Source organism: Polypterus senegalus, chromosome 5, assembly GCF_016835505.1.
Source record: "Polypterus senegalus isolate Bchr_013 chromosome 5, ASM1683550v1, whole genome shotgun sequence".
Classification (NCBI taxonomy): domain Eukaryota; kingdom Metazoa; phylum Chordata; class Cladistia; order Polypteriformes; family Polypteridae; genus Polypterus; species Polypterus senegalus.
In genome coordinates, this window is record NC_053158.1 from 147,520,027 (window position 1) to 147,545,082 (window position 25,056).

General features: G+C 42.5%; 1 protein-coding gene across 2 annotated transcripts in view; it reads right to left on the minus strand.

Moving 5' to 3' along the window:
- Positions 1–25,056, minus strand: part of LOC120529572 (FYVE and coiled-coil domain-containing protein 1-like) — a 238,352-nt gene that overhangs the window by 53,592 nt on the left and 159,704 nt on the right. For both annotated transcript variants that reach the window (XM_039753478.1, XM_039753479.1), the window contains one exon: positions 12,473–12,565. In XM_039753478.1, the coding sequence (XP_039609412.1) occupies positions 12,473–12,565 (93 nt within the window). The remainder of the gene's footprint in view (positions 1–12,472; positions 12,566–25,056) is intronic.

Sequence of the window (25,056 nt, forward strand, 5' to 3'; positions counted from 1 at the left end):
GTTGGGACTGGCTCTGGTTTCCTATGACTCTCATCTTAGAAATTATTCCATGAATTCAAATTTTAACTTTACCCAAAATTACTTCTAAGTGTAATACCGATAAGAAAGCAAACATTTCAAACTCCTCTAACAGTAACAAAAGCCAAAATATGCAAAATCAACTCAGAAAATACCTTCAGATGCACAAACACGTCAAATTTATGTATCATTGCCCCAATTTCTTTCCACATGTTGGCAAAGTGCAGAGTGTCAAATATGGCTAAACATTCCATATAAAGGCTTAAAAGATTATCAGATAAATGCAACCAGAATCATAACAGATACTTCAGTCTTTAAAACAGTCCCCAGCCACATTTCTCTACTGATAGTTTCTTTGGAAAAATACATTAAGCCTATTATATATACGTTATATATATATATATATATATATATATATATATATATATATATATATATATATATATATATATATATATATATATATATATATATATATATATATATATTGTAAGATATGGCGCCATGTACCCGCCAATACCCCAAGCGCCAGGTGGAGCCCTCCTTGCAGCATGGAGGTCCCCAGAAGACCAGCAGGGCATTATGGACCATGTAGTTTTTATGCACCGCCCTGCTGGATGCCATGGGGGCCACGAGAGGGAGCTACAGGGAGGGCCGAAGAGTTCTTCATGCCCTATGACCCGGAAGTTCGTCATAGGAAGAGCGAACGGGGTTCCGGGGTGAGAAAAAACATTATTTACCCTGACCCAGAAGGAATAAGGACTTGTGGACTGTTGGGAAGGAACACCTCCGGGTCAGGGAATATAAAAGGACTGTGGGAGCTCCCAGACGATGAGCTGAGTTGGGAGGCAGGGTGGCTAAGCGTCTGGGAGTGGAGGATTGGTTTATTGTATTTGTGATTATTATTGGAGAATTGTGGTGGAAAGTGGGCTTTGTGCACTTTATTATTATAATAAATATCATCTTTGGACTTTTACCTGGTGTCTGACGTATAGTCTGGGGGTACAAGGGTGCGACACACTCACCTAAAGGATTATTAGGAACACCTGTTCAATTTCTCATTAATGCAATTATCTAATCAATCAATCACATGGCAGTTGCTTCAATGCATTTAGGGGTGTGGTCCTGGTCAAGACGATCTCCTGAACTCCAAACTGAATGTCAGAATGGGAAAGAAAGGTGATTTAAGCAATTTTGAGCGTGGCATGGTTGTTGGTGCCAGACGGGCCGGTCTGAGTATTTCACAATCTGCTCAGTTACTGGGATTTTCACATATAACCATTCCTAGGGTTTACAAAGAATGGTGTAAAAAAGGAAAACATCCAGTATGCAGCAGTCCTGTGGGCGAAAATGCCTTGTTGATGCTAGAGGTCAGAGGAGAATGGGCGGACTGATTCAAGCTGATTCAACTTTGACTGAAATAACCACTCGTTACAACCGAGGTATGCAGCAAAGCATTTGTGAAGCCACAACACGCACAACCTTGAGGCGGATGGGCTACAATAGCAGAAGACCCCACCGGGTATCACTCATCTCCACTACAAATAGGAAAAAGAGACTACAATTTGCACGAGCTCACCAAAATTGGACAGTTGAAGACTGGAAAAATGTTGCCTGGTCTGATGAGTCTCGATTTCTGTTGAGACATTCAAATGGTAGAGTCAGAATTTGGCGTAAACAGAATGAGAACATGGATCCATCATGCCTTGTTACCACTGTGCAGGCTGGTGGTGGTGGTGTAATGGTGTGGGGGATGTTTTCTTGGCACACTAGGCCCCTTAGTGTCAATTGGGCATTGTTTAAATGCCACGGGCTACCTGAGCATTGTTTCTGACCATGTCCATCCTTTCATGACCACCATGTACCCATCCTCTGATGGCTACTTCCAGCAGGATAATGCGCCATGTCACAAAGCTTGAATCATTTAAAATTGGTTTCTTGAACATGACAATGAGTTCACTGTACTAAAATGGCCCCCACAGTCACCAGATCTCAACCTAATAGAGTATCTTTGGAATGTGGTGGAACAGGAGCTTCGTGACCTGGATGTGCATCCCACAAATCTCCATCAACTGCAAGATCCTATCCTATCAATATGGGCCAACATTTCTAAAGAATGCTTTCAGCACCTTGTTGAATCAATGCCACATAGAATTAAGGCAGTTCTGATGGCGAAAGGGGGTCAAACACTGTATTAGTATGGTGTTCCTAATAATCCTTTAGGTGAGTGTATATATATATATATATATATATATATATATTTATATATATATATATATATATATATATATATATATATATATATATTTATATATATATATATATACAGTAATCCCTCGCTATATCGCGCTTCGACTTTCGCGGATTCACTCTATGGCGGATTTTAAATATAAGCATATCTAAATACAGTATATATCACAGATTTTTTGCTGGTTCGCGGATTTCTACGGACAATGGGTCTTTTAATTTATGGTACATGCTTCCTCAGTTTGTTTGCCCAGTTGATTTCATACAAGGGGCGTTATTGGAGGATGGCTTAGAAGCTACCCAATAAGAGCATGTATTACATATTAACTAAAACTCCCCAATGATATAAGATATGCTTCCCGCGCGGTGCTTGATTGTTTACTTTTCTTTCTCTCTCACCCCATCTCACATTCTCTGCACCTGACAGAGGGGGTGTGAGCAGAGGGGCTGTTTGCACAGAGGCTGTATGCCTAGAGGATACGGACGCTCCTCTACAAAATGCTGCTTTATCGCGGTGCTTCGGCATACTTAAAAGCACGCACGTATTGATTTTTGATTGTTTGCTTTTATCTCGCTCTCTCTCTCTGACATTCTCTGCTCCTGACGCCGCTCCTTTGAAGAGAAGATATGTTTGCATTTTTTTAATTGTGAGAAAGAACTGTCATCTCTGTCTTGTCATAGAGCACAGTTTAAACTTTTGACTAAAGGGTGTTATTTCATGTCACCCCCGCGATCGTGGATTAATTACTGTATATACTGTGTATATATATATATATATATATATATATATATATATATATATATATATATATATATATATAGTGAACTTGACCCAGACACAGACACGTTTGCTCCACCACACACACGTTTATTTACAATAATTACAACAACAGTTCACTGCACATCCCAGTGCCTCTTGCACCGATCCCCCAATGTCCAGGCCTCACAGTTTAATTGCCTTTCTGGCCGCCTCCAGTCCTCTCTCCAGCTCCGTCTCTCTTCCACCCGACTTCCGCTACTGAATGAAGGGAGGCGGCCCCTTATATAGGAACCCGGATGGGCTCCAGCTGCTTCCCGGCATTCCTCCGCAGAACACGCCCCAGTGTGGCGGAAGTGCCGGCTGCGCACTGGAAGCCCTCCGGGTGTCCCGTCTTTTTCCCCCCAGCACTTCCTGGTGTGGCGGAAGTGCTGGGCTCCAGGTTTCTTCAGGCTCTGGGGCGCCGCCTGGCGGTGGCCATGGGCCCCTACAGGGTTGGGCTTCCAAGCCCTCTACCCGTGGCCCCCAATACAACCAGGGCGTCGCCCCTGGCGGTCTGGAGGCGGTACAAGCCCTCCTCCGGTACTCCTGGGCGTCCCAGCTGGGCTCCACCCCCAGCCGGACGCCACAATATATATATATAGAATTGTCTTGCTTTCTCAATCAGTTGTCTCAATGACTCATTCACTTTCTTTCTTTCTTGTACGAACTGCTTAATCTCCTCACTACCATTGCAGCCATAACTAATTAGAGCACTGTACGAAACCTGACTTCAGAAGGCTGGGTCCATAAACTCTGTGGTGCTAGTTGGCCAGACTGTGCACTGGTAATAATATTTATCTAGCTAGTGAACAGCAGTGGAATCAAAATGACATCACACATTGCCATCATGTCTCTCTATCATAAAAAAAAAGTCCTGGATAAGAAAAGCAAGGCGACGAGAAATTCTCGGAAGACACTTAAAAGACCAGCAAGACACAAACACTATCAAATAACAGCACAGCCAGCAAAACACTCAGTCATGTAAAGGCACGTAGCACACACAGATCCTGTGCTCTTAGCACATACAAAGTGTATAAGGACAATACAGTCTAGATGAAACGTCAACGACTAAGCAAAGAAGAAAGAGCAGCATGGAGAAAAGAGACCCAAAAGCTTTGGAGAGAAAAAAAAGGCAGATAAGAGATTATGAAAGCAGTGGAATTCAAAAGGCTCAAACAAATGATGGTACAATACACATGCAGAGAAAGGTAAAGAATATGAAAGCAGTAAAATTCGAAAGTATTTTAGCGTCCCAGCCAGGTTGAAGCCTTTTTTGTTTTAAGTGATGGTTAGGTCCGATTGAGGAAGGGCAGAGTACAATAGCGGGATATTGATTGATGGGGGTTGGGGGAGGGGCGAGACCCGGGGGATGAGGGAGATTAGTGCAAACAAAAGTAAATGAATCATCGAGACCAGGTGTAATTGGAAAAAATAGCAGGACAAAGCGAGGTCAGAAATAAAAGGCAAAGAGCAGAAAACAAAGTCTTTTCACCTTTGCATCTTTAAATGCACAAAACGTACATTTACACAATAATGGACCATACGCTACGAGAATCTGTGGTCCTGTAACAGTTAAAGCAAAGCCAAGTTTAATTTCAAAGAAAACATAATTTGGTCAGGTGTATCCGGAAAGTATTCACAGCACATACTTTTTCCACATTTTATTATGTTACAGCCTTATTCCAAAATGGATTAAATTCATTTTTTTCCACAGAATTCTACACACAACACCCCATAATGACAACGTGAAAAAAGTTTACTTGAGGTTTTTGCAAATTTATTAAAAAATACAAAAACTGAGAAATCACATGTACATAAGTATTCACAGCCTTTGCTCGATACTTTGTCGATGCACCTTTGGCAGCAATTACAGCCTCAAGTCTTTTTGAGTATGATGCCACAAGCTTGGCACACCTATCCTTGGCCAGTTTTGCCCATTCCTCTTTGCAGCACCTCTCAAGCTCCATCAGGTTGGTGCACAGCCATTTTAAGATCTCTCCAGAAATGTTCAATCGGATTCAAGTCTGGGCTCTGGCTGGGCCACTCAAGGACATTCACAGAGTTGTCCTAAAGCCACTCCTTTGATATCTTGGCTGTGTGCTTAGGGTCGTTGTCCTGCTGAAAGATGAACCGTCGCCCCAATCTGAGTTCAAGTGCGCTCTGGAGCAGGTTTTCATCCAGAATGGCTCTGTACATTGTTGCAGTCATCTTTCCCTTTATTTATGACTAGTCTCCCAGTTATTGCCGCTGAAATAGATCCCCACAGCATGATGCTACCACCACCATGCTTCACTGTAGGGATGGTATTGAACTGGTGGTGAACGGTGCCTGGTTTCCTCCAAAAGTGAGGCCTGGCATTCACACCAAAGAGTTCAATCTTTGCCTCATCAGACCAGAGAATTTTGTTTCTCATGGTCTGAGAGTCCTTCAGGTGCCTTTTTGGCAAACTCCAGGTGGGCTGCCATGTGCCTTTTACTAAGGAGTGGCTTCCGTCTGGCCACTCTACCATAAGGCATGATTGGTGGATTGCTGCAGAGATGGTTGTTCTTCTGGAAGGTTCTCCTCTCTCCACAGAGGACCTCCCTGACTAAGGCCCTTGGTCACCTCCCTGACTAAGGCCCTTCTCCCCCGATCGCTCAGTTTAGATGGCCGGCCAGCTCTAGGAAGAATCCTGGTGGTTTCGAACTTCTTCCACTTACGGATGATGGAGGCCACTGTGCTCAATGGGACCTTCAAAGCAGCAGAAATGTTTCTGTAACCTTCCCCAGATCTGTGCCTCGAGACAATCCTGTCTTGAAGGTCTACAGACAATTCCTTTGACTTCATGCTTGGTTTGTGCTCTGACATGAACTGTCAACTGTGGGACCTTATATAGACAGGTGTGTGCCTTTCCAAATCATGTCCACTCAACTGAATTTACCACAGGTGGACTCCAATTAAGCTGCAGAAACATCTAAAGGATGATCAGGGGAAACAGGATGCACCTGAGCTCAATTTTAAGCTTCATGGCAAAGGCTGTGAATACTTATGTACATGTGCTTTCTCAATTTTTTTTATTTTTAATAAATTTGCAAAAATCTCAAATAAACTTTTTTCATGTTGTCATTATGGGGTGTTGTGTGTAGAATTCTGAAGAAAAAAATGAATTTAATCCATTTTGGAATAAGGCTGTAACATAACAAAATGTGGAAAAAGTGATGCGCTGTGAATAGGCTTGGGCGGTAAAACGGTAATATGGTATCCCGCAGATCTAAAAATAGCAACGGTGTCAGTTTCAATACCGTTATACCGTCATAAAAACAATGCACTTATATAGGAGACAAGGATTAAATATTAAATATAATTTATTTAATTTCTAAAAATGCGTATGCGATGCATGATTGTCATCACGTGACAGCGTGGAGGAGAAAGAGAGAGGTGGGGAAAGATGGAGAGTCGCGCACCAAGTGACCTGGTCTCGAAAAAGAACACAACTTCTGCAGTTTGGCAGCATTTCGGTTTCGACCGAACGAGAAGGGAGAGGCGGTAAATATGGACGAGGCAATTTGCAAATTGTGCAATAAAAGGTGACCGCGAGAGATGGAAATACCTCGAACCTAAGGTTGCATATACGAAACCACCATCCACTCACTGCTGCGAGAAAGGACCCGAGTTCACTCAGTGCAACAGTTTCAACGCCTCCCGATGCAGGACCAACAACATTTAGGTCCACTGCCAGTACGCAGCCGACGATAATGGGGGCCTTCGGGAAAGCAACAAAGTACAAAAGGGACAGTGTTCGTTGGAAAACCTGTACTGATGCAGTGACAAAATACTTGGCGAAGAAAATGGTCTCTTTCCACACAGTGGAAAAAAAGTCCTTTATGGACATGGTAAAGGTCCTAGATGCCCAGTACGAGCTGCCTGGACGGAAATATTTCTCACAAACAGCCATCCCACATTTATATAGTAAAGTTAGAGACAATGTTCAAGTGCTGCTGTCAGCGGCAGACAGTTATTCCTTAACAACTGACATGTGGTCGTCAGTTAACATGACACCATATATGTCTCTGACTGTCCATACTATTACACCTGACTGGAAACTTGAATCCAAATGCCTCCAAACTACGTATTTTCCTGAGAGTCATACAGCGGACAATCTTTCTGCTGCGCTCAGAGCTGCACTTCAAGAATGGCAACTTGACGAGAAAAAACTTTCAGCCATAACCACTGACAACGCTGCCAACATTCATACCGCAATCAGGTCCCTGCATTGGCCGTGGCTATACTGCGTCGGTCACAATCTAAACTTGGCTGTCACAAATGGATTGCATGACCAGACGCAAAAAAACAAGTGCGCGGACTATGCCGTAATATTGTCGGGGCCTTTTCACACAGCTGGCAACGTAACCATGAACTCCACAAGAAGCAAGTGGACTTAGGACTCCCAAAACATAGTCTCATAACGGTAAGCATAAAACGTGCAGAGAGTTCCTCAGGGGCAGGGGCTCAAATATACAAAAAGGGGCATATACAGTGGTGTTAAAAACTATTTGCCCCCTTCCTGATTTCTTATTCTTTTCCATGTTTGTCACACAAAATGTTTCTGATCATCAAACACATTTAACCATTAGTCAAATATAACACAAGTAAACACAAAATGCAGTTTTAAATGATGGTTTTATTATTTAGGGAGAACAAAAAATCCAAACCTACATGGCCCTGTGTGAAAAAGTAATTGCTCCCTGAACCTAATAACTGGTTGGGCCACCCTTAGCAGCAATAACTGCAATCAAGCGTTTGCGATAACTTGCAATGAGTCTTTTACAGCGCTCTGGAGGAAGTTTGGCCCACTCATCTTTGCAGAATTGTTGTTATTCAGCTTTATTTGAGGGTTTTCTAGCATGAACCGCCTTTTTAAGGTCATGCCATAGCATCTCAATTGGATTCAGGTCTGGACTTTGACTAGGCCACTCCAAAGTCTTCATTTTGTTTTTCTTCAGCCATTCAGAGGTGGATTTGCTGGTGTGTTTTGGGTCATTGTCCTGTTGCAGCACCCAAGATCGCTTCAGCTTGAGTTGACGAACAGATGGCCGGACATTCTCCTTCAGGATATTTTGGTAGACAGTAGAATTCATGGTTCCATCTATCACAGCAAGCCTTCCAGGTCCTGAAGCAGCAAAACAACCCCAGACCATCACACTACCATCACCATATTTTACTGCTGGTATGATGTTCTTTTTCTGAAATGCTGTGTTCCTTTTACGCCAGATGTAAACGGGACATTTGCCTTCCAAAAAGTTCAACTTTTGTCCCATCAGTCCACAAGGTATTTTCCCAAAAGTCTTGGCAATCATTGAGACGTTTCTTAGCAAAATTGAGACGAGCCGTAATGTTTTTTGCTTAACAGTGGTTTGCGTCTTGGAAATCTGCCATGCAGGCCATTTTTGCCCAGTCTCTTTCTTATGGTGGAGTCGTGAACACTGACCTTAATTGAGGCAAGTAAGGCCTGCAGTTCTTTAGACGTTGTCCTGGGGTCTTTTGCGACCTCTCACATGAGTCGTCTCTGCGCTCTTGGGGTAATTTTGGTCAGCCAAAATGTGTTTGATGATCAGAAACATTTTGTGTGACAAACATGCAAAAGAATAAGTAATCAGGAAGGGGGCAAATAGTTTTTCACACCAGTATATATATATATATATATATATATATATATATATATATATATATATATATATATATATACATATATACACGAGTAGAAAACCAATTTTTAAATTGTCATTTTTTTCCTGTATTTTTTATCAAGTAAATGCAGGCTTGATGCGCATAAGGGACTTATTTAGCCTAAAATAAATGTGCATGCAAATTTGACCAAATGGAATAATATACATTAATGGACTTATTTATTTATGCATTCATTTGTTTATTTAGGCCTATTTATTCATTCATTCGTTTATTAACGAATGAATTAATGAATTGGCCTAAATAAAACGAATTTCGTTTATTTAGGCCTATTCATTCATTCGTTTATTTACGCCTATTTATTCATTCATTCGTTTATTTATGCCTATTCATTCATTTAATCGTGTATTCATCATTCATTAATTAATTCATCCATCCATCCATCCGTCGGTAGGACTGCGCAACTCGCTGGGGCTCCAAACTGGCAATGGTGGAGCGAATCCTCGAGCAAGCCCAAGCGATCAGACACGTCCTGTCTGATGACAGAAGGAGCAGCCTGTCCCTGACCTGGCAGGACATGGACGTCTTGAAAGCTGTTCACGAAGCACTGAAACCAGTCGGTGACTTCACTGATATTTTGTCAGGAGAAAATTATGTGACCAGTTCCTGTATCCTCCCCATTCTACAGCTCTGCAGGGACAATGTGTTGGCTGCGTCAGAAAATGACCTCCAGCTAACAAAGTCAATCAAAACTGGAATTCTAACAAAGCTGGAGGCCAAGTATGAATCCAATTCAGTGCGCAAAATATTGAGAAAATGCACTTTCCTCAACCCTCGTACCGTGCAGGATATGAGATGGATGACAACGCATTGGCTGAGACCAAGGCTGAATTACAGGTTGAGATCGTGAGCTTAGAGGCAGCAGGTCCAGTGGCCATTAGAGTGGAAGTGGGAGAAAAAAAGATGAATCTGGGAAGTATGCTGCAAAAAAAAAATCTGATGCAATGGCAGGTCCCGTCGGCATCGGCACCGTAGAGGATCGAGTCGGAGCTGAAATACTCAAGTTACTCAAGGAGACGGAAAAATGGTGGAAAAATGCTGCCGGGCGTTTTCCCCAGATGTCGCGAGTGGCACGAAAGTACCTGTGTGTCTGTGCCACAAGCTCACCATCGGAGCGGGTTTTCAGCACCGCAGGTAAAGTTGTCGGTCCACAACGTGCCCTGTTAAAGCCGGACAAAGTAAACATGGTGGTTTTTCTAGCGAGAAATCTTGAATAGATTGATGCCACTTGCCATTCATTCCTATTTGCACTGTGTTTATTTTTATTTATTTAATTGATTCAGGTATTTTTATTTGGTTTATGTTAAAAACTATATTGGAAAGAAGACTGGAAAGAAGTTTTTGTTTAGGACTATTGCTTTGCAATACTTTTTATAATATGGATGATGTTTATGTTAATTCAACTCTGGTTGACTGTTGTGGGTCTATTTGCACTTTTTTATAAGCTGCTCTTCTTTGTTATTAAAAGTTGTTCAGGCGGTGTGATTTAATTTAATTGATTTGTGTGCGCGTCTCCGTGCGAAAACTGTTCTGGATGTTTATGTTAATTTAATTCTGTTTGACTGTTGTATTTGCACTTTTTAATAAACTGCTATTTGTTGCTAATAAAAGTTGTTAATATTGTTCTGCATTTTGTTATTGTTACAGTATTAGTATTTGATATTCAGTTTCTGAACGGTTTAGGCACAAGCCAACAGCTTGGTGACGCTGTCTGAGCCTTACGTCACAATTTTTTTATTATTCACGGTAATACCGTATACCGAGGTAAAATAGGGAGGAGGTTTGACGGTATCAAAATTTGGATACCGCCCAACCCTAGCAGTGAATACTTTCCGGATGCCCTGTATTTATGATCACGGAGAAGCGATGTAAATTTTACCAGGCAACAAGAAAGGTAATGTATATATTCCATGAATAACATTAGACACAAAGGAGATCTTGATATGCCATTCGTATTAAAATGTTTACAGTTTCCCATGAGAATAGATTTTGCTATGACAATTACCAAATGACAAGGACAAACATTAGATAAAGTCAGATTATTTATTAGAGAAACAGAAACAATATTCACTCATGGGTAGTTATACGTTGCATTGTCACAATGTGTGTTCAAAAATGGAATCAAAATTCAATGTGATCTTGAAGAAAAGGTAACTCCAAATATTGTTTTTAATGAAGCTTTAAAGTAAAAGTGCAAATAATTAAATTGAAACAATTCCAAAGAAAAAAAAAAGCTTTTAAAATTGTATATCCGATTAACCAAACACAGGGGTTGGTGAGCGAAGCGAGAAGTGGGCAGAGCCCCCTAGTTTTGTTAAAAACAATGTTTGATACTGCTGAATAATGTCTACTGGTTCAGTTCACTGCTGAAGCTAACTGCATGCATTAAATAAATACAGTAACTCTTTCTCTTCTTGCCTGAAGAAGGGGCCTGAGTTGCCTCGAAAGCTTACATATTGTAATCTTTTTAGTTAGCCAATAAAAGGTGTAATTTTGCTTGACTTTTCTCTACATCACCTTTAACACAACCCCTTTAATTCAGAAAAAACAGTATGGAGCACAGGGAAAATCTACATTCGTAAGCAGAAGGGAAGAGGTGTGGCCTTTGTATTGTTAGCATGTTTTTCTTGTGTATGGATGTGTTCCTCTCATCTTAAACTGATTTCCACCCACACTTAGCTTGTTAAGATTATCTGGTGTCTCTAAGTTGGCCCCACTTCAGTGAGATTAAATGTGTGTTTGAATATGTTCTACCTTGAATAATGAACTGGGTTCTCCTGGATCAAAGTCCAACCTTTTGCCCAAAATCCAAACAGAATAGGCTCCCTACAACTTTATGGATTAACATATGCAATTATATATTACCTCTATAATTTATACTTCAGTGAAAAAGCATATAAAAAAATAAAGAAGCAACATCAGCACAAGTACTGTGTATCAGGAGCTTCATAAAATAGATTTCAATGGACAACCAGCTGCATACAAGCCTAAGATCACTATATCCAATGCTAAGCATCAGTCGGAGAAGTATAAAGCACACCACCATCGACTCTGGACACATAAAAACGTGTCTCCTATGTAATTAATCTTGTTTCACAATATGGCAATCTGATGGATGAATCTACATTTGGCAGATGCCATAAAAGTGCAACTTTACTACAGCGCCTACTGTAAAGTTTGGTAGAGGAGGGATAATGGTATGGGGCTGTGTTTCCGAGTCTGGACTAGAGCCCTTGGTTCCAGTGAAGGATGCTGTTAATGCTATACCATATAAACACATTTTAAACAATAGTGCACGTCTTCGTTTCTTGCAACAGTTTATGAAAGGACTTGTTTCTGTTCCAACATTGCTGTACCCCAGACACAAAGCCAGGGGTACAGTCATGGCAAAGACATAGACATGTTTCGACAAATTTGATGTGGAGAAACAGAAATGGCCTGCACAGAACCCTGACTTCAATCCTACTGAACTTCTTTGGGATGAATTGTAACACAGATTACATAATTAATTCTGCAATTTCCCTCCTTTAATTCAAAATATGATAAAATTGATCTCTCAGGGATTCACACTGAGAGGTTATCATCTCAATAACTCTTCAATAAGATTTTTTCAGCAGCACATACAGATGGTACAAGACCATAAATCTAGGCTCTATCATTCTAATAAAGGTAAAGTCCACTTACGTCAGTTCTCCAGACTTGAGCAAATTTATTTCTGCATCCTGTACAGTTGATATCTGCTCCTCTACTTCATTTGAAGAAGTGAAATTTGAGTTTCTAGAAGCATAAAAATAAATATGAAGATAAATAATTACATAAAACTGATTTCAAATAATCTTAAACTTATGGTGTTAGGACAGGCTTCCATTCAATGACCTTGAACTAGATTTAATTGGGTTTCATAGAAGATGGATGAACAACAATTATCATAACAAATATACAGTACGAGAGTGATGATGCCACCATAGATTTGCTGTATTGTATATGAAAGCAGCAGCAGACATGCAAAGACAGTTCAGTAGCTGGTCTGCAGCTCATTCCTACCACTTAACATCAGCAGTTATACGCTTACACTGTTAGCTGCGCACTGACTCTCTATTAAACACTAAACCAATGACAAAGAAACACAGCTGCCTCTTCAAAAAAAATACAAGCGTACAAAGATACTCTTAACAGGCTCTCTGCAGGATCAGCTGCAGGTTTGTAGGCTTACACATAATGTTTAGAACATTTAAAAGTCCAAGTCCCAAACAGCCCAATTGCTCACTCTTCTTTCCTCTCTCCCCCAGATTGTGTCTGCCCCAGCTACTGCTTCTGAGCCACTGAACCTGCTCAGAAAGGAAGACTTTGTGTTCTTTTAATCTGAAGAAGGGAGCTAGTGTTGGGCAGCTGTATGTTGAAGAAAAGGTTATACTTCCCTGGAAACTTGGTCTTGTCTTCTTATCTCTTGTGCAACTCTTCAACACAAGCGTGACAAGTGGCATGTAAAGGTTTGGGCACTCTTGCTTAAAGTGTCTGTTACTGTGCACAGTTAAGTAAGCAAAAGATTAACTGATCACCAAAGGGCATAAAGTTAAAGATGACACATTTCTTATCAGCATTTTATGCAAGATTAGTGTATTATTTTTGTTTTGAAGAACTGTACAGTAACAAAAGGAAAGAAGCACCATGCAAATGTTTGGGCTCCCCAAGATATATGAGGTCTCAGATAACTTTTACCAAGATCTCAGACTTTGTCTTTTAAGGACAATCATCATTGTTAGGAAACTCCAGGTGATGCAAATTGCAAAGCTGTATCAATTCTCTGACTCCTCAAATCTTGTCCAACAATCAACAGCCATGGACTCCTCTAAGTAGCTGCCTAGCATTCTGAAAAATAAAATAACTGATGCTCACAAAGCAGTAGAAGCCTAGAGAAGATAGCAAAGTGTTTTCAGGTTGCTGTTTCCTCAGTTTGTCATGTTAATAAGAAGTTAAGCAAAATGACACCTTAATGGCAGTTAACTTGGAACAGTGGAGGTCAAGTTGAGGTCTGGAAGACCAAGAAAACTTTCAGAAAGAACTGCTCATTGTGTTGGTGCAGTGTTCTACTGTGCAGCAACAACTGAACAAATATAACCTTCATGATAGAGTCAGCAGAAGAAAACCTTTCCTGTGTCCTAGCGATAACCTTCAGCACCTGGAGTGTGCAAGTAGTAGTAGTTTATTTATATAGCGCCCTTCACAGACAAGAGGTCACAGAGCGCTGAACAGCAAATACAGAATAAATACAAACAGTTGAAGGAAAAACATAAACAAAAGCAGTAAAACTAACATCTAAGCAAGTCTGATGCATTTTGGAAACAAGTCCAGTGGACTGTGTGACGGTAGCAGAACTGTCACCGGGTCTTTCGTCATTGAAGTTAAAAAGAAGATGGGTCCTACAACAAAATAATAATCCGAAACACACTTCAAAATCTACAATGGAATACCTTAAGAGGTGCAAGCTGACAATTTTGCCATGGCCCTTACAGTCCCCTGACTAAAACATCATTGAAAATCTGTGGGTGGATTTCAGAAGAACAGTGCATGCAAGAAGGCTCAAGAATCTTGCAAAATTAGAAGGCTTTTGGAAGGACAAAAGGGTGAAAATACCCGAAGTATGAACTGAAACACTCTTAGGTTGGTACAAAAGCATTTACAAGCTGTGATACTTGCCAAATGGGGTGTTACTAAGTACTGACCATGTTGGGTGCCCAAATTTTTGCTTCAGGCGCTTTTCATTTTTTTGGTATTTTGTACCTGTGAATAACGGAAATAAAAATATAATCTTGCTTGAAATATTAAAGAAATGTGTTATCTTTAACTTTACACCTTTTGGTGATTATTTCATCTTCTGCTCACTTAACTATTCACAGTAACTGACATCTTAACACTAGAATCCCTGAAGCCTACAAAAAAACTTGTAATTCCAGGCCACCTTAAATTCCTTTGCACCACTCCATTAGTGTCTTTTGTGTTGTAAATGTGTCAATAAGCAAAAACAGCAAGCAGCCTACTATCCCATCCACCCAAACCGCTGCAGAAAGGGCAAAATGTTGTCCCAGTTCAAGTCTTATTTATCTGGGTGTGATGTGCCTGGAGATGTATACGGTAAAAGATATATCATTGTTTGGAACACTTGCATTTCATATGTGCTCCATGTCTACAATGATCTATGTAAATGTAGGATGACAGGAAATGTGAGAAATGTTGACAACATACCTAAAACAAACTTTTTTCATGTTATAGCACTAACGACAAAATTCTGACATGAAGTGTATAATGTGTCAAGACTGAAGTCCAAATATCAAATAAGCACTTTCACAAAAGGTACACATATAACAAAACAAGTGAGGTTTTACTCGAGAATACAGTGGAACCTCGGTTCACGAACGTCCCGGTTCACGTACAACTCGGTTCACGACCAAAAAGATCGCCAAACTTTTGCCTCGGTTCACAACCACACACTCGGTATACGAACAAGCCAGGTTCCCTTGCCTGCCTGCAAGCTGAGCTGAAAGAGAGAGAGAGAAGGGCGAGCGAGCACTTGCCTGCTAGGGAGGTGGAGGAGGAGATTGCTGCACGTGTTTGCTGAACAAGCCAGTTTCCCTTGCGTCCTCAGTTGAGAGAGAGAGAGAGAGAGAGAAAGGGCGAGCTAGCACGTGCCTGCTGGGAAGGGGGAGGAGGAGATTGCTGCACGTGTTTGCCTGCCTATCTGTAGGCTGTAGTGCAAGCAAACCATCCCCTCCCCACAGGCAGCCTGAGAGAGAAAGAGAGCGGCCATGCTTTTTCATTTAAGCAAAGCCGCTCCTTGTTCATTGTTTTCAATAAGACGTGCACTCTCTTTGTGCTCTACAGTATTTCGTGTGCTTTTGCAGTTAACTATGGCTTCTAAGCAAGTGGAGAGTTGTCAGAAGAAAGTTTTGAAGAAAATTGAAATCGAAGTAAAGAAAGAAATTACAAAAGGTGGAAAAAATGTTTACCAGTTTACTCATTTACCAATCGGAGAACCCTCGTGCTTTCAAGCAGCATAATGTAAACAAAGCCAGACTGCCAGTAATGTGGAGGGTCACAAGAACGTTCTTTTTGGAATGGCTGCATGAGGCTTTCACTCCCACCAGCTAAACAGCTAAAAGCACCAGAAACCCAAGAAATCACAAGAGAGAAAACACCTGAAGGAAAACACTTCATGCCAGAACTTGTTTCATGCAAGGTTAGTTTTCTTGGTGGTTTTTGTATTACGGATTTTTCAAAAGTAATTTTTTTAGTTCATAATGCGATTTGTTGCAATGTTATTTTTCTCTTTTTTCAAATATTCGCTTTTTTCCTTGTGCTTAAAACTCATGAAAGGTTTACAGATGGAGTTTTTCATAGCGATTAGGTGCGATGTTACATTTCTCTTTTCAAATGTTCGCTTTTTCCTTGTGCTTAAAACTCATTAAAAATTGTTTACATGGAGGACTTCATCGTGTGATTTGTTGCAATGTTACTTTTTGGTTGCTTGAGTTGGTTTTAAATGAAGTTCGGATTTGTGCGATGTTTTTTTCTGCTGTGCATAAAACTCATTTTAAAAACATTGTTTACAGCGATCAGGCTTTAGGTTTAATAGCGTGATCTCCTGCAATCTCGCTTTCTTGTTTGCTTGTGAGTTGGTTTTGCAAGCTTTGGAATTTTTTCTGCTGTGCTTAAAAGTCATTTTAAAAAAATGCTGCTAGAGCACGTGCTACAGAGAGATTAGAGAGCCGGGCAGCTGACAGGGAAGGGATTGGGGGGACGGATAGGTGTGTGTGTGTGTGTGTGTTTGTGCGCTCGCGCTACACAGAGAGAGAGAGCGCGTGAGCGAGCCAGCTCCTGTAGCTGATCAGGGAGCCTGGGTGTTTTGTGTCAGTGTTATTCAATGTTTTTACATTAGTTTACTATTACACTGTGGATTCTACGGTGTAATTAACTATATTTGTGCTTAATCTGTACATATTTTTACATATTTACATACAGTTTGTACGGTCTGGAACGGATTAATTGTATTTACATACAATCCTATGGGGGAAACTGCTTCGGTTCACGACCAACTCGGTTTACGACCAAAGATCTGGAACGAATTATGGTCGTGAACCGAGGTTCCACTGTATAATCAAAGAAAAAGAAATCAAGTTAGGGTACGATGCTGAAATGGCCTCTTGGATGGTACAGTGGTTAAGAACTGCTGCCTTATAATCAAAAGGTCGCAAGTTATATTCTGGGTGCTTCTCAGAATTACTGTTTCAAGTAGTCAGCTGCTCTTATTGTTACTATGATTTGATTTGAGTCTGTAACAGCCAGTGTAAATTTATGGTATTTGTAATGGTTAACTTATTTTAATTTTTTTTAATCAGTTTTATTCTCTCAGTCATGTTCACACTCCCCCTGATCTGACACTGCTGTTTTCAAATAAAGACATGCTATAACATAGGTGAACTCAGATGAGGATGAGGGTTCCACATCAGAGAAAGAAAAAAGAAGCCCTCCTCCGCAAGAAACGTCCACTCACACATAAGAACAACACAGCTGCACCAGGTGTAAAGGTGAAAGATGGCATCGTTTAGATGCAGCAACAGTTTGGGTGATGTCCTGCCAGTCAATCTGCCACACACACATCCTTCAACAAAACAGCATTACATGCCGAACTTGCCAAGGCATTGTGCAAAGTTCTAGTTGTGACTATGTTTTGTGATGGTCTTTATATGAAAAACATTTATATATTACTTATATAAAAGTCTCATCGAATGTTATTTACCTTGATTTATTTACTTATCTTCCTACAGCGTAAAGTCAGAAGTAGACTGCAGAGCTTTCTGTGTTTTATCGGCACGGGCATAATGACAAAGTACATGTGCAATGCTACTTCAGTACGCAAATGACTTTAGCTGCAGGTGGAAACTACTGTCGCACTTTACGCAACGGTTCTGCCTTTGTCCAGAAATGGCTAAGCTTTATGACCTTAGTCTCGGAAAGTATTTCCCCCATGGGACAACTGGAATCTTTTCCTGAATAAGGAGTGGCATTGAACATGTACTTTGTCAGCATGCCCGTGTCATAGGCTTCAGGGATTCTAGTGTTAAGCAAGTGTACCCAGATTTTTGCATGCCAATGTAGGCTCTCAATCAAAAATATCACTGATGAATACATTCTAGGCTCTCAGAGCTTCACTAATTATACTTTGCCCAACTATTTCAAGAAATGAATGCAGAAAAAAATTTATACTCATGATTGCTCAATAGGAACTCCGCTACAAAGTTCAATTTTGTCTACTAAACAAGAACAAAGCATTACACATCATAACTATGTTTGCACCAAAAGAAAAAAAAGGTATGTCTTTTACAGACTTTACTGCAAAATTAAAATAAAATTAAAATGTATTGTCTTGCCCCCTTATTTATTACAATTCTTCACAGGCTTCTCACTTAATACCTTTTGTTTGCATTAATTTTTAAAAAAATGCTGCCATCGTCGAAAAAAGAAGCCAGGTAAAGCATCGTGCCAAATTTTAATGGTGTTCGGAAATGCTAAAGTCAGAAAAAGGTCCTGGATTTCAATGGCAGACAAACATGTATAACAAAACATTTGTGGAGGATGATTTCTGAAGATTGTAAAGGATGTATGTTGATTCCAGTACATTCATGAAAGGATGATGTACTGTGGGTCATAGTGAGTAAAAACATTTTTGGAACATGTAATAAAAGAAGTTGACATGGAGTTAAACAAAAGACATGATATGAAAATTAGCAAAATACAGTTTGGTAAAATTTCTGGAGAAGGAAAAACAAATGTGACCTGTCAGGCTAATGTAGGAAAAGCATCTGGTTAAGGGAAAGAAACTACATTATTCATTTGTTCTTCTTAAGTAGAATTCTAATGATGAGTAGTGTTAGTAGTAGGGTTATTCGCTGTGCAGATGGAAACAGAGTTATGAAATGATGGTTAGAGGTGCAGCAGAGAAGCATGTGAAGGACTGCTATTCTTGTATGTTGAACATCTTATTTTGAAGGTAAGATCTGAAGTGGAATTGAACAAGAAGATACTGAAATGAAAGCTAGCTTGTAAGTGAAGGGTATTAGAGTAAAGGCAGTAAAGACTATGGTGATAAAAGTGAAGGTGCAGGAGGAGTGAAAGATGTGCCTGTTTTGCAAGTATGGTCAAGGTGTTGGGAGAATCTTAATCCAGTGCATGGGTTGTTAGAAACTGGTGCCAAAAGATGTAGTTGTGTGAAGGGTAATTTGCAGGTGACCAGTGCGACTTTTCTTTTTAGAAAGTGTGTGAGAGAGGTGGAAAAAGAGAGGATGTAGTGAGTCTAAATTTTGATATCAGCAACAGAGTTGTTTTTGACAGAGAAAGAGATATGCAGTTTCAGCAGTGGTAACAAGGATAAGCTGTGTTTTTTTTTTTTATTGCAAGGCTTCTAGGCCATCCATCCATCATCTTCCGCTTATCTGATGTCGGGTTGTGGGGGCAGTAGCTTGAGCAGAGATACCCAGACTTCCCTCTCCTCGGCCACTTCTTCTAGCTCTTCCGGGGGAATCCCGAGGCGTTCCCAGGTCAGCCGAGAGACATAGTCCCTCCATCGTGTCCTGGGTCCTCCCCGAATTTTTGCCTCAGCAACCACTGAAGCCGCATTCCGCTTGGCCTTCGCGGTACCTATCAGCTGGAGTTAGACGTGACTGGAACGCCTCACCAGGGAGGCGTCCAGGAGGCATCCTGATCAGATGCCCAAGCCATCTCATCTGACTCCTCTCGATGCGGAGGAGTAGCGGCTCTACTCTGAGGCCCTCCCGGATGAGTAAATTTCATGCCCTATCTTTAAGGGAAAGCCCAGACACCCTGTGGAGGAAACTCATTTCAGCCGCTTGCATTCACGATCTTGTTCTTTTGGTCACTACCCATAGCTCACGACCATATGTCAGGGTAGGAACATACATCAAGTGGTAAATTGACGCCTGTTAATCTCACTCACTCGCGAACAAGACCCCGAGATACTTGAACTCCTCCACTTGGGAAAGGATCTCGCTCCCAACCCTGAGAGGGCACTCCCACCCTTTTCCAGTTGAGAACCATGGTCTCGGATTTGAAGGTGTTGATTCCCATCCCAGCTGCTTCATACTCAGCTACGAACCGATCCAGTGGGAGTTGAAGATCACGGCCTGATGAAGCAAACAGGACAACATCATCTGCAAAAAGCAGTGACCCAATCCTGAGTCCACCAAACCGGACCCCTTCAACACCCTGGCTGCGCCTAGAAATTCTGTCCATAAAAGTTATGAACAGAATCAGTGACAAAGGGCAGCCCTGGCGGAGTCCAACTCTCACTGGAAATGGGCTCGACTTACTGCCGGCAATGCGGACCAAGCTCTGACACCGGTTGTACAGGGACCGAACAGCTCTTATCAGGGGGTCCGGTACCTCATACTCCCGGAGCACTCCCCACAGGATTCCCAGAGGGACACGGTCAAACGCCTTTTCCAAGTCCACAAAGCACATGTAGACTGGTTGGGCAAACTCCCATGCACCCTCCAGGATCCTGCTAAGGGTGGAGAGCTGGTCCACTGTTCCGCAACCAGGACGAAAACCACACTGTTCCTCCTGAATCCAAGGTTCGACTATCCAACGGACCCTCCTCTCCAGAACCCCCGAATAGACTTTTCTCAAGGGAGGCTGAGGAGTGTGATCCCTCTATAGTTGGAACACACCCTCCGGTCCCCCTTTTTAAAGAGGGGGACCACCACCCTGGTCTGCCAATCCAGAGGCACTGTCCCTGATGTCCATGCGATGTTGCAGAGACGTGTCAACCAAGACAGTCCTACAACATCCAGAGCCTTGAAGAACTCCGGGCGCATCTCATCCACCCTCATGCCACCAAGAAGTTTTTTGATCACCTCTGTGACCTCAGTCCCAGTGAAGGGGGAGCCCACCTCAGAGTCCCCAGGCTCTGCTTCCTCATTGGAAGGCATGTTAGTGGGATTGAGGAGGTCTTCGAAGTACTCCCCCCACAACGTCCCGAGTTGAGGTCAGCAGCGCACCATCCCCACCATATACAGTGTTGACACTGCACTGCTTCCCCCTCATGAGATGCCGGATGGTCGACCAGAATCTCCTCGAAGCCGTCCGAAAGTCATTCTCCATGGCCTCCCCACACTCCTCCCATGCCCGAGTTTTTGCCTCAGCAACCACCGAAGCCGCATTCCGCTTGGTCTGCCAGTATCTATCAGCTGCCTACAGAGTCCCACAGGACAAAAAGGTCCCGTAGGACTCCTTCTTCAGCTTGACAGCATCCCTCACCGCTGGCGTCCAACAACGGGTTCAGGGATTGCGCCATGACAGTCACAGACCACCTTACGGCCACAGCTCCGCTCAGCCGCATCAATAATAGAGGCACGGAAGATGGCCCATTTAGACTCAATGTCCCCCACCTCCCTCAGGATGTGGTCGAAGTTCTGCCAGAGGTGGGAGTTGAAGCTTCTTCTGATAGGGGACTCTGCCAGACATTCCCAGCAGACCCTCACAACACGTTTGGGCCTACCAGGCATGACCGGCATCCTCCCCCACCATCGAAGCCTACTCACCATCAGGTGGTGATCAGTTGACAGCTCCGCCCCTCTCTTCACCCGAGTGTCCAAGACATATGGCCGCAGGTCCAACGACACAACCATAATGTTGATCATCGAACTGAGGCCTAGGGTGACTGGGCAGTCTAATGGTCTGGAATACCTACAGATTTTATTTTTTTCTCCAGCCGTCTGGAGTTTTTTTTTGTTTTTTCTGTCCACCCTGGCCATTGGACCTTACTCTTATTCTATGTTAATTAATGTTGACTTATTTTACTTTCTTACTGTGTATTTTATTTTTCTATTCTTCATTATGAAAAGCACTTTGAGCTACTTTTTGTATGAAAATGTGCTATATAAATAAATGTTGTTGTTGTTGTAGGGAGTCCTGGTGCCAAGTGCACATATAAACACCCCTATGCTTGAACACGGTGTTCGTTATGGAAAATCCATGACGAGTACATAAGTCCATTAACAAAACACCACTCGGGTTCAGATCGAGAAGGCCATTCCTCCCAAACATGCCCTTCCAGGTCTAACTGTCATTGCCCACATGAGCATTGAAGTCTTGAAAATTGGAGTCCCCAGAAGGTATGCCCTCTAGCACCCCCTCCAGGGACTCCAAAAAGGGTGGGTACTCTAAACTGCTGTTCAGCGCATATGCACAAACAACAGTTAAGACCCATCGCCCCACCTGATGGCAGAGGGAGGCTACCCTCTTGTCCACTGGGGTAAACCCCAATGAACAGGTTCCAAGTCGGGGGGCAATAAGTATGCCCACACCCGCTCGGCGCCTCTCACCAGGGGCAACTCCAGAGTGCTAGAGAGTCCAGCCCCTCTCAAGGAGATTGGTTCCAGAGTCCAAGCTGTGTGTTGAGGTGACCCTGACTATATCAAGCTGGAACCTCTCAACCTCATGCACCAGCTCAAGTTCCTTCCCCTTCAGAGAGGTGACATTCCACATCCCAAGAGCCAGCTTCTGTAGCCGAGGATCAGACCACCAAGGTCCCCACCTTCGGCCACCACCCAACTCATACTGCACCCAACCTCCTTGGCCCCTCCCATAGGTGGTGAGCCCATGGGAAGGGGGACCCACGTTGCCTCTTCATGTTGTGCCTGGCCAAGCTCCATGGGTGCAGGCCCGGCCACCAGGCGCTCACCATCGAGCTCCACCTCCAGAAGGGGGCCCCGGTGACCCGCGTCCAGGCGAGGAAAAACGCCGTCCAAAGTTTTAATTCATCATGGAAGGTTTGCTGAACCGCTCTTTGTCTCATCCCTCACCTAGGCCCAGTTTTCCTTGGGTGGACCTACCAGGGGCATAAAGCCCCAGACAACAGAGCTCCTAGGATCATTAGGGCACGCAAACCCCTCCAACACGGTAAGGTGGCAGTTCGAGGAGGGGGCTTCTAGGCCAGTTTGTCTTAACTGAAGGTTAGCTTAAGACATGTCAACAACATTTACATTTAGGATGCAATGCTTTATGGGGTTGTTTACTGCAAGAAGTGCTTGCTCCAGCTGTCTGTCTAAAATAGAAAGTGATGGAAAATATTTTAGCTTAATCAGATTGGTTAGTACTGATGTAAAAGATAAGCAAATTGTTTATTTTATCTGACCCATGGCCGAGGTGCTCTGTTAATTTTGTTTATGATCATGTTATTTATAAAAAGTCTGCCTTTTTAACAGATTAATTAGAAATTACTGTCTTAACTGCCATGTTATCTGATGCTCTTCTCCAATAAAGCTATTGCTCTGATCTATCTTATATTAACTTATATTAACTTTAGCTTTTTGACAGTGGTGCATGGAAGAAATTCTGACAGTTGACCTGCACTCTCACTTCTAGTATCATCTCTCTACCATTGAAGGACAAAGATTATAAAAGCTGTGAGAGGAGGAGTAGTATGATATATATAGGTAAGAGATATGGCCAAACAAAGCGAAACATTAAGCAGAGAAGGAATGGAGATGAGAATGATCAGATGAATATTTGGGGTGTCATAGAGTGTAAGGGAGAAAAATGCTAATTTAAAAGAAAGACATAAAAAGAAAGTGTGGAGATGATCTGTGTTGAAATAAACTAAGTGGTTTGAGCATGTGGAGTGAAAGGCAGAGGAAGACTACGTGAAGATGTAAAGGTCTCCAGAAATGCTTTGTCTACTTTCCCTATAGAAATATCATAAGGCAGAGTATTAGTGTATATGAAGAATTCTCTGATTGTCAGAATGCCCGTATGAAGGTTTGATGAACTTTCTATTTTGCCCGTATGAAGGTTTGATGAACTTTCTATTTGCCTTCTTATGTCCTCTCTCTCTCTCTCTCTCTGTATATATAAATTGCTCAAAAAATTAAAGGAGCGTTGTGAAAACATTTCAGATCTCAATGGGGGAAAAAAAACATGCTGGATATCTATACTGATATGGGCTGGGTAATGTTTTAGGAACAAAAGGATGGAAATGAAAATTGTCAGCCTACAGAGGGCTGAATTCAAAGACACCCCAAAAATCAAAGTGAAAAAATGATGCGGCAGGCTAGTCCATTTTGCCGAAATTTCATTACAGCAACTCAAAGTCGTACTCAGTAGTTTGTACGGCCCCCCGTGCTGTATGCATCCCTGACAACGTCAGGGCATGCTCCTAATGAGACGACGGATGATGTCTTGGGGGATTGCCACCCAGATCTGGACCAGGGCATCACTGAGCTCCTGGACAGTCTGAGGTGCAACTTGCCAGAGTTGGATGGACCGAAACATAGTGTCCCAGAGGTGTTCTATCGGATTTAGGAGAGTCGGATGGACCGAAACATAATGTCCCAAAGGTGTTCTGTTGGATTTAGGTCAGGCGAGCTTGGTGGCCAGTCAATGGTATCAATTTCTTCTTTCTCCAGGAATTGCCTGCATACTCTCACCATATGAGGTCAGGCATTGTTGTGCACCAGGAGGAACCCAGGACCCACTGCACCAGCATATGGTCTGACAATGGGTCCAAGGATTTCATCCTGATACCCAATGGCAGTCAAGGTGCCGTTGTCTAGCCTGTAGAGGTCTGTGCGTCCCTCCATGGATATGCCTCACCAGATCGTCACTGACCCATCACCAAACTGGTCATTCTGAAAGATGTTACAGGCAGCGTAATGTTCTCCACAGCTTCTCCAGATCCTTTCATGTCTGTCACATGTGTTCAGGGTGAACCTGCTCTCATCTGTGAAAAGCACAGGGCACCACTGGTGGACCTGCCAATTTTGGTGTTCTATGGCAGATGCCAATTGAGATCCACGGTGCTGGGCAGTGAGCACAGGGCCCACTAGAGGACATCGGGCCCTCAGGCCACACTCATGAAGTCTGTTTCTGATTGTTTGGTCAAAGACATTCACACCAGTGGCTTGCTGGAGGTCATTTTATAGGGCTCTGGCAGTGCTCATCCTGTGCTTCTTTGCCCAAAGGAGCAGATACCGGTCCTGCTGATGGGTTAAGGGCCTTCTACAGCTATGTCCACCTCTCCTAGAGCAACTGCTTGTCTCCTGGAATCTCCTCCATGCCCTTGAGACTGTGCTTGGAGACACGGCAAACCTTCTGGCAATGGCATGTATTAATGTGACACCCTGGAGAAGTTGGACTACCTGTGTAACCTCTGTAAAGTCCAGGTATTGCCTCATGCTACCAGTAGTGACACTGAC